The 9,934-nt window shown below is 50.7% G+C and overlaps 1 protein-coding gene across 1 annotated transcript; it reads left to right on the plus strand.

Moving 5' to 3' along the window:
* Positions 1-956: 956 nt before the first annotated feature.
* FOXA1 (forkhead box A1) lies at positions 957-6,616 on the plus strand. The gene is given in 3 exon segments (XM_056134019.1): positions 957-1,277; positions 3,756-4,805; positions 4,807-6,616. Coding segments are annotated over 3 exon segments (1,431 nt in total). The 5' UTR covers positions 957-1,205; the 3' UTR covers positions 5,116-6,616.
* Positions 6,617-9,934: the final 3,318 nt, after the last annotated feature.

Here is a 9,934-nt window from a genome sequence, read left to right on the forward strand (position 1 = left end):
CACAGACATCTGCTCTCCGTTTCTTCCGCTTTATGATCGCTCCAGATGACAAGAGGAGTGGAGCGGGATTGAGGCCGGGGGGTGAAAAAGTTATGTCATAAAGATATAAAACGGTGCTGTGACTCACCTGCCCTTAGCCGCAGGTACGGGTTTCATGGCAGCGTCTCCACTCGGCTAGCCAGGAGCCCAGATCAGCCTTAACGTCACCCGGCACGGCTGACTCAGACGGCCGAGTTTCTAGTGACCTGGCAAAAAGTGGGGTTCTTTCCTCTTTCCAGCCCGGAGCCCGGAAGGGGGGCGGGGAGTGCGTATTCTCCCATCTCTCTCGGGGTTGAACTTGGGGTCAGGAATCAGGAGGGTGGGGGCTGGAAGCAGCACCAGAGCCCGCTGGGAGCGAGCCCGGCCGCAGCCACGTTCTGTCGAGGGTTATGGTCTCCGTGGGGGAGGACTCTGGGGTCACTTAGTCCGCACTGCCCCTCCAGCCCCGCTGCAAAGCTAGCGCCCCCAGCCCTTCTCAGCCTGCGCAGATCCCCTTCCAAGAACCCTGACCAGCCAGTCCGGCCCCGCCTATTTTCCTTCTTTCCCCTTCTAAAGGGGGTTGCACCCACTCCCCCCAGTACCCCCTTTCCCCAGCCTCCCGTCTTAAACCAATTACGCAGCTTGGCAAACAAAGTGAGGGCTCGGGTGGGGGAGGGGTGCGGGGGAGGGGGGCGCGCGCAGCGGCGGCGCGGCGGGGCGGGAGGCGCGGCAGCGGCACAGGCGGGCGGCCGCCTCGCAGGTGCACCTCGGGCTTTGTAGGTGCGAGCGTCTTTGTGCCGCGGACAAATGGGGAGAGGACGAGGAGGTGGGCACTCGGGCGACGTAAGATCCACATCAGCTCAACGGCACTCGGCTCGCACAGGCCGCCCGCTCACTTCCCGCGGAGGCGCTCCCGGGCGCCGCGCTCCGCGGCCGCCGCCTGCCCCCGCCCGCCGCGCCGCCGTCGCCGCCGCGCACGCCGCGCCCCGCAGCGCCCGGCTTCCTCCTCGCTCGGGTGGCGTGGAGCCGGCGTGGCGGCTGGGGTGACTGCCGCCGTTCGGTTCCCCGCCCCCCCCACCCCCCGCTTCTCCGCCTCGCGCCGGCCCGCGCCCCAGGTCCCCCCACCGCGCGGCCGCCCGTCGCTTCGCCCAGGGCTGAATGGTTGCAACGGGCAGGGTGGCTCCAGGATGTTAGGGGCTGTGAAGATGGAAGGGCATGAAAGCAGCGACTGGAACAGCTACTATGCGGACACACAGGAGGTGAGAGGGGTCCGTGCCGGGGACGCCGGGCGAGGCGGGCGGCAGGCAGAGCGGGCGGCCGGCGGGCCCCGGGGAGCGCCTCCGTGCCACCTCCTCCGTGCACGCTCGGGGGGTTCCAGTTCCGCCTCGAAGTCCAACTGGCGGTCCCGCCGCGGAGATGAGGTCCCCGGCGCACCGAGCGGGAGGAAGGGTCCTCCCCCCTTTCTCTTTTTTATTTTTTTATTTTTCGGAAACTCGAGGCTTTGAAAAGAACCAGCTCGGGAAAGCACTTTCCTCTTCCCCGCCGGGCCGGGGCGCCGCAGGTTGGCGGGCTGGCGCCGGCAAGAGTTGCAAGCAACTGCGCGGAGGCTAGAGCTCGCTCTTGGGATGGCCTCTTCCACTGGTGGTTGAACTCGCAGATGCCTTCTGATAAAAGCGCGCAGCCATTAAGTTCATCGTCTCCATAAAGGAACGATTCCGAAATTTTATTAAACTTCCAAAGCTCTGTTTGCGAAGTGTGCTCATTCCACTGTACAGCCGCTGGGTGGCGCTGGTGGGAGCTGACTTTCCCCCCGGCACTCGGGGTAGAGAACCTGTTTCTCTTCATTGTCCCCATGGTGGCACGTTCATTTGGTTTATTTTTACACTGTGCACAAAGGGATTGCGGGGAGAACCAGGTACAGTCAGGTCGACCACCTAAAAGTACTTCTCTGGAAACAACTGGCAATGATTTCTCCACACACACCCGGAGTTTGCCATAGGATAACTGCCTTGGAAAATCTCAAGGAAAGTGGGGAAAAATACACCAAAAGTAAAAACTGCTTTAAGATACCTTCAGGACCGAAAAATATAGAATCAGGGAATACTTTCATGTTTATTAACTTATTTAAATATATATGTTTATATATTCGCAAACTTTGCTATTTGCATACCATAACAGTGTGTTTAACCTAGATCTGTGTTTAACTTTTATATTTTCAAATGAAGTTATATTTGTTAAAGAGATCCTTCTAAAATTAAATTATCAGAGAAGTCATTTTTCTATTACCAGACTCGGATTCTCAGATTCTCACTCTGTTGTCTGTGTTTGTCTCTCTGTCTGTCTGTCTCTGTCTCTGTCTCTGTCTCTCTCTCTCTCTCTCCCTCTCTCTCTCTCTCTCTCACACACACACACACACACACACACACACACCATACACACAGAGTCTGTCATTCAGAAATGCTGGTGATTGAACCCAGGGCCTGGTGTAGGACTCTATATTTTTCTGATATCAAGTGCAGTCCCAAATTGTTGTTGATAAGAGTTTTCTTGTACTATTTTAAATGGAGGTTTGATTCAGATGCAGCCATCTGCATCCATTAGTTAAGTCCCTCATGGAAAGAGCTTCCATATAGGTTAACACTAGGAACTGGGAAGTGAAATAACATTCAGAGAAAACAGAATTCTTTGACTTTGAAATCTAAGTATTTGAAAGTATTCACATAGTTATTAGTACATTGAAAGGACACAGGCGGCATGAAGATGCTTTATACCATTGATAATTGTTTTGACAAGTTGTGTCAACTAAATTTCCAAACTTTGAGGGTCAGAAATAATGTAGCAAACAGTACTATTCTAAGTTTATGAGTTGCTTAGAGAAGTGTCTGTGGAAGTTTGCTTTAGATGTATGCTGTGCATTCAGATTTGTATGCACCCCTCAGCCCTTTCTTGTAGCCCCCCATAATTTATTATTTTCGCCATTTGATTATTATACCCTTGCCTCAAGCAGGTGAAAACACTTCAAAACGCAACAAACAGCAAAAAGTCGCCCTTTGACAGAAACTGCTAAGACAGTAATGCCAGTAGTTGGGAAGTAGTCCTGGAGGCACTGCTGATTTGCTCTATCAGGGAGTTAGTTTCATTCACAGTCAGGAGCACTACTGAGGCAGCTATGGCTGTGTGTGTGTATGTGGAAATGGGGGTGGGGGCCGGTGCGGATGTGGGATGCTCCGGAACTCCTTTCACCCTTATGGTAGACCACCCTTGGTCCATTTGGTAGAGTGGACCAAAATGAGAAATCGACTCCGATTTTGGCGTTTTAAACATGATTTGCGCAAAGGGCCACTTTGCCAAAGCCTGTCTGGGTGGAGTCTGGTACCCCACCTGGCGAGGATGGAGGAGGCGGCGGTGGAGGGGCCTTCGAATTTGGCTCGGGAGCCAGGCGTGTAAGGCGATTACATATCTTCCTGGGGACATATTTTCTGCGAGTGCCTGTCTTTCATGCCTGCTGCGCTCGGATTTCCTCCCCCGCGGTGCAACACGTCTCTCAGTGCGTTCTGGCGAGGGCGCCCGAGGGTTTGGCCCGGTGGGTGGGAGTGGGGTTGTGGGGGGTGGTCCGGGCTTTGCAGAGCTGCTGCGGTGCGGACCCCGCCAGGCCCCCGGGTGGGTCGGCCGGCCTCCCGCGCGCCCACCACTAATCCCGCGCCCTCCGGGGCCTCTCCCCGCTGTCTCCGCTCCAGGCCTACTCCTCGGTCCCCGTCAGCAACATGAACTCGGGCCTGGGCTCCATGAACTCCATGAACACCTACATGACCATGAACACCATGACCACCAGCGGCAACATGACCCCGGCCTCGTTCAACATGTCTTACGCCAACCCGGGCCTGGGCGCCGGCCTGAGCCCCGGCGCGGTGGCGGGCATGCCGGGCGGCTCGGCGGGCGCCATGAACAGCATGACGGCGGCGGGCGTGACGGCCATGGGGACGACGCTGAGCCCGGGCGGCATGGGCGCCATGGGGGCTCAGCCGGCGGCCTCCATGAACGGCCTGAGCCCCTACGCGGCCGCCGCCATGAACCCGTGCATGAGCCCCATGGCGTACGCGCCGTCCAACCTGGGCCGCAGCCGGGCCGGGGGCGGCGGCGACGCCAAGACGTTCAAGCGCAGCTACCCGCACGCCAAGCCGCCCTACTCGTACATCTCGCTCATCACCATGGCCATCCAGCAGGCGCCCAGCAAGATGCTGACGCTGAGCGAGATCTACCAGTGGATCATGGACCTCTTCCCCTACTACCGGCAGAACCAGCAGCGCTGGCAGAACTCCATCCGCCACTCGCTCTCCTTCAACGACTGCTTCGTCAAGGTGGCGCGCTCCCCGGACAAGCCGGGCAAGGGCTCCTACTGGACGCTGCACCCGGACTCGGGCAACATGTTCGAGAACGGCTGCTACCTGCGGCGCCAGAAGCGCTTCAAGTGCGAGAAGCAGCCGGGGGCCGGGGGAGGGAGCGGGGCCGCGGGCGGCGGCGGCGGCGGCGGCGGCGGCGCCAAGGGTGGCCCCGAGAGCCGCAAGGACCCCTCGAGCGCCAACCCCAGTGCCGACTCGCCCCTGCATCGGAGCGTGCACGGGAAGGCCGGCCAGCTAGAGGGCGCGCCGGCCCCCGGGCCCGCCGCCAGCCCCCAGACTCTGGACCACAGCGGGGCGGCGGCGACAGGGGGCGCCTCGGAGTTGAAGACGCCCGCCTCCACGGCAGCACCCCCGATCAGTTCCGGCCCGGGGGCGCTGGTGTCGGTGCCCCCCCTCGCACCCGGCGCACGGCCTGGCGCCCCACGAGTCCCAGCTGCACCTGAAAGGGGATCCCCACTATTCCTTCAACCACCCGTTCTCCATCAACAACCTCATGTCCTCCTCGGAGCAGCAGCACAAGCTGGACTTCAAGGCCTACGAGCAGGCGCTCCAGTACTCGCCCTACGGCGCCGCGTTGCCCGCCAGCCTGCCGCTCGGCAGCGCGTCGGTGGCCACCAGGAGCCCCATCGAGCCCTCAGCCCTGGAGCCGGCCTACTACCAAGGTGTGTATTCCAGACCCGTTCTAAACACTTCATAGCTCCCCGCTGCAGGGGGTGTCGGGCATGGCCGTGGTAGCAGAAGAGAAACAAACAAAAAACAAAATCGACAGAACCGCACACACCAAGCCAACAAATAATTCAATCCCAATTCCAGCTATTTTTATTTCTTTTTCTTTTCTTTCCTTTTTCCTTCCTTTGCTTTCTTTTTACATTTTCTTTCTTTCTCTCTTTTTGGTGCACATCTTTTCCTCCAGTGCAAAGGACTGTTACTTCGTTATTGTATTCAAAATTGCCTTGTGTATATTATTACCAAGAAAAACAACCCCCAACCAAAATTTCCCCTGCAAAGTTCAATATTCCACAGTGTATATAAAACCCTACTTCCTTGTCCCTCCCTTTTCCTTCCCTCTTTCCCCTCCAGACACATTATATTCTGAGCAGGGTTTATTTAAGAAAGAAAGAAAGAAAGAAAGAAAGAAAGAAAGAAAGAAAGAAAGAAAGAAAGATGGTCAAGCTTGTAAAGTATTTGTCTGTGCTTTTTTCCCTTTTTCTCACCTGATCCCTCACAAGTTTACAGGTCTTGCGTATGGCAATACTCTTAACCCTACTGAATCGAAAGGTGAAGAAACAAGTAGACACGAGGGACTGCTAAAAGTGTTGAAGGGCAATACTGCTGTTTATGCAGCAAACCATAAACAGATTATAGACAAAAACATCAGAGCCATTTAATTTTCAGCTTATGTTTCAGATACTTTCAGAGTAGAGGTTAAACTGATATATATATACATATATATGCATATGTATGTATATATATCATGTCCATCATCTTTATACAGATGCTCAAATATGTAGGCATCCTTCATGTATGCATAAAAGAGAGGTAATAGGTAAGTAGTAAAAATGCCACATTTCTAAGGTTGCCTGGCCAAGACGTTACAAAGACACCCACCCTCCTTTGTCTTCTCCTCAGTATAGTTCTAGGAAGCAATTCTTCAAAAATCACTCTCTTCATTAACTCTGCTCCTTGCTTTGCAGAGTGCCATGGTCATGTCATTCTAAGGTCACTTAACATGTATAAAATTAACTTCTATGTACCTATTCCATTTAAAGAATATTTTTTTCCAGAAAAAGAATATTACAATGTTAGAGGAAAGGTAAATTGCAGGGAGGTGTAATTGAAATTTTGGACCAAGATTTCAATATCCAGTTGATTGTGGCCATTTTAATTATTGCCATCCTGTGCTTGTTTCATTCAGTGTTAAATGCACTTTTCACAGTTAGAAATGGTGTTAGTATAGACAGTTTCATTATTATTCCTCTTTGCTTTCTTGATGTTAATTTATTGCATGGTTTTTTCCTTTACAGCTGAAATTGCTTTAAATGATGGTTAAATTACAAATTAAAATGTTAATTTTATCAATGTGATTGTAATTAAATATTTTGATTTAAATAACACAATGATAAAAAAATTTAAGCTGTGGAATATGTTCTTGATCACTTGCAGTTAAGGACTTTAAATAAATCAAATGTTAACAAAAATGATTTTGGTATTTTCCTTAATTAAATCTAAAATACTCAATATATTTTTGCAATACAAGCACTGAACTTAAAGGACAAAAGGAAAAGAACTAAAACAGTTGTTTTTTTAAATGTGTTTATTACATGAAAATGGGGCAAGCAGAAGCATTTAATGACATTTAATAAAAGTGGTTAATTTTTTAATTTATGATGACAAGATGAGATTTTTTAAATTATTTATTCCTAATAATGTTTACTTTAACTTTTAACATAGGCTTAAATCTCTGCTGTTTCCTTTGAGCCATTCCACAACGAAATCTAATAGTAATAATTTAACAACCCTTTCCCAATATATAGTTTTTGTTTCTCTGACATGTGTCTGAGTGAGGATCAAATGTCTGATGTGGCTGATAAAATTAAGTTGTAGCTACAACAAAGAATCCTGAACTTCTTTTCATTAAAAGAGAAACAAAACTTAGACACGGTAGTAGCCGGAGCCGCAGAGAGAGGGAGAGGAAGCTGGTCAATTCACTCCTGCAAGAGAAGCTTTCTGCCACCAGCACATTTCATGGTAGTTGTTATTTTGCAATTTTTAAAAGATTTATTTTAAATATTATTTCTTAAAATACTGTTGCAGAGCCATTAAAGCCGATGATTTTGTTTGCCTTCTAAGAAGCTTTTAAAGGCAACTCCACACCCCTACCGTTGCCTGAGATCACAAAATCATTAATCTCCTTTGATAGTAGGCTCACTTTCCAGTCCACCTATTTCTTTGTAAGTCTCATTGCGATTGACATCAACAATAACAACAGCAGCCCAAGGCGAGGCCGGCCTGCCTGAGCCCTTGTGTATGAACTCCATCCTCGCCAGCGCTTGAACTTGGACAGCTTTAATTCTGATCTCCCCACTCCACACCCCAGACAAGACGGGTGTGTGTGTTGGGGGGGGAAGCCCTCTGGGTCCCTTAATTATCGCGTAATTGCCTTGGTAGATGAGGGAAGGGGTGTCTCGTGGCATTTCAGGGGAAAAAAAAAAAAGAAATCCCACCCCCTCTCCTCAATCTAAGTAAAGAAAGGAGAGGGAAACGGCTGGTCTGAGTCATCTCAAAACCTAAGTCCTCGGTCTTAAGACCGAACGGCGTTAAAAATGCCGAACAGGGAAAGCTTTTCAATCCCGATAATTGTTAATGTATTTTTCTGTAGCTACTGTATGTATTTCTATAGCGGGCAAGCAAATTTCAGGCAAATGCGAACTCCAAATGATAGGTAAAGAGGTGCAACCGGGGCTCGGAATTTCACCAGGCCCACGGCATCTAAATCGTTCAACTTTCTGGCGGTCCCCTGGGTGGTGTCCCTGTCCCCGTCTTCAATTATATTAGCAATGTCGCTGCCTTGCCTTCCCCCAGGAGACTGAAGTCGGAGTCGGCCTTCGCTGGCGCACTCTTCTCGGAGACTTTTTCCGGGTTTGCGAGGGCCGGGGCTCCGCTGGCAAAGCCGAGGCGGCTCGGTTAACCTGCTGGGAAGATCGCGGAGAGCAGCTGTGCCCCGAGAGGGCGGTGAGCGACCCCCCTGAGTCGCCGGCTGCGCGCCCGGCCCGCTCGGGGCGGTGCGGTCAGTGGCCCGCGTGCTGGGACGCGCGCTGGGCGGCCCGGGCAGCCGGTGGCCGCCGAACAGCCCCGCGAGCTGTCTCGAGGTGACAAGTGCAGTTGGTTCTCCATTGTTGGGGCATTTTCCCCTCCTAACGCATAAATCTTCTGTTGAGCCCGAGCCCTAAAAAGTCAACAAAGAAGGCCGGGCGCTTCGTTACAGCTGTGCGGCCCCAACGCCCGCGTTGCCTCGGAGGCCCCCGCTGCGTAATCCCTTCCTCGGAAACCCCGACACACAAACGCCGGAACGCCCGGTGCTGGGGCGCCGCGCCGGGGCCAGGAGGAAAACATCTGTGCTTCGGAGGGAGCGCTGGGGCGGTCCTCGAGCGCGCCGCCTTCCCGCGACCCCCACCCCGCCCGCCCCCTCGATGCCGCCCTAGATTCCTCGCGGACTGGCAAGGGGGAAGCAGCCAACTCCGCAGCGCTCTGCTGGGCGTGCAACTTCGGGAATCTGCCCCGCTGGGGGGAGGGGGCTACGGGGAAAGGGGTGGGGGGAGGCGCTGGGAAACCTTCCTGCAGGACCCCGGGGCAGAGCTTCCAGGGCCTGCGGGCTGCCGACTGCAAGCCCATCAAACACTGAGAATACAAGAAAATGTTTGGAGGAAGAGGATAGAGTTGAGGTGGAGAACTCCACACAGTTCACATTTCTTGCACCTTGTTTCAGGTCTGAAATTAAAAAAAAAAAATTAAAATGATGTGCTTGTGAGAGACAGAGATAGAGATGGGGTGGGGTGGGGGTGGGGTGGGGTAAACAAACATAGCGAAGAGGAAAAGCTCACCAGTTCTGTTCAGCAGAAACGAAAAAACTGCACGATTTAGAAGTGTTCCGAAAATAAAAGTCGACTTGGGAAACGGGGTCTGTTCACCACATGATGGGAACTTAATGCAGCATTTAATTCCAAGATGAAATTTAATTTCCATGTTCTCTTCGTGATTCTCTCAAAACAGAATAAAGTAGTAAGATTGTGTAGGAAGGATTAAACAAACAAATCGTATTAAAGTTTTTAACTTCTGTTTTCGTTTTCTGAAGGCTATATACCCGACTGATTTCACTGGAAGTGTACAAAACGTTATTTTTCTCAGGAGTCTAACAAATTCGGATATATCATAAAATAAAGAAATCCTGGGGTAATCAAAAACTAAAGCCTCATTGTTATGGCTCTTTAACTGGATTCAGTTCCCCGAAAATGCTTATTAATTTTCTTTGCAAAAAACTTATGGGATCAATACAAATTCCTTTCAATGCAGAACAAAGTAGGAGACCTGTAGCCCAAATTAATTAACCTTTCCTCGAGATCAATTGGTTTTCTGTTGATTTAGTAGTAATATTGTAGAACATTTAGCTATAATGTATTTTAATGTGATACCTCAATATGTCAGGAAGAAAAATCTCATTGAAGGGATAAAATTGATTAATCCATTTAATTGCTATTTTAAAAATTTGTAAAAATTTACTTTCAAAATAAGAGACAATTTCATATTTGTACTGTAGTGAATTGTATTTTTTTGAATTATGTGGAGCTAAAATAATCCCAGTTACATTAGGATATACAAGGTGATTATTTGTAAACTACCATAGGTTAAATAGGTAATAAATTATGCTGAAATTTTGAAATAAGCTTTCCCCATACTGAAAGAATCATTAGCATCAAGAGTAAAGAAACTCAGGAGAGTAAGAATATGTCAAAGCAACT

This window comes from Sorex fumeus, unplaced genomic scaffold (genome assembly GCF_029834395.1).
Source record: "Sorex fumeus unplaced genomic scaffold, SorFum_2.1 ptg000098l, whole genome shotgun sequence".
In the NCBI taxonomy this organism is placed as follows: domain Eukaryota; kingdom Metazoa; phylum Chordata; class Mammalia; order Eulipotyphla; family Soricidae; genus Sorex; species Sorex fumeus.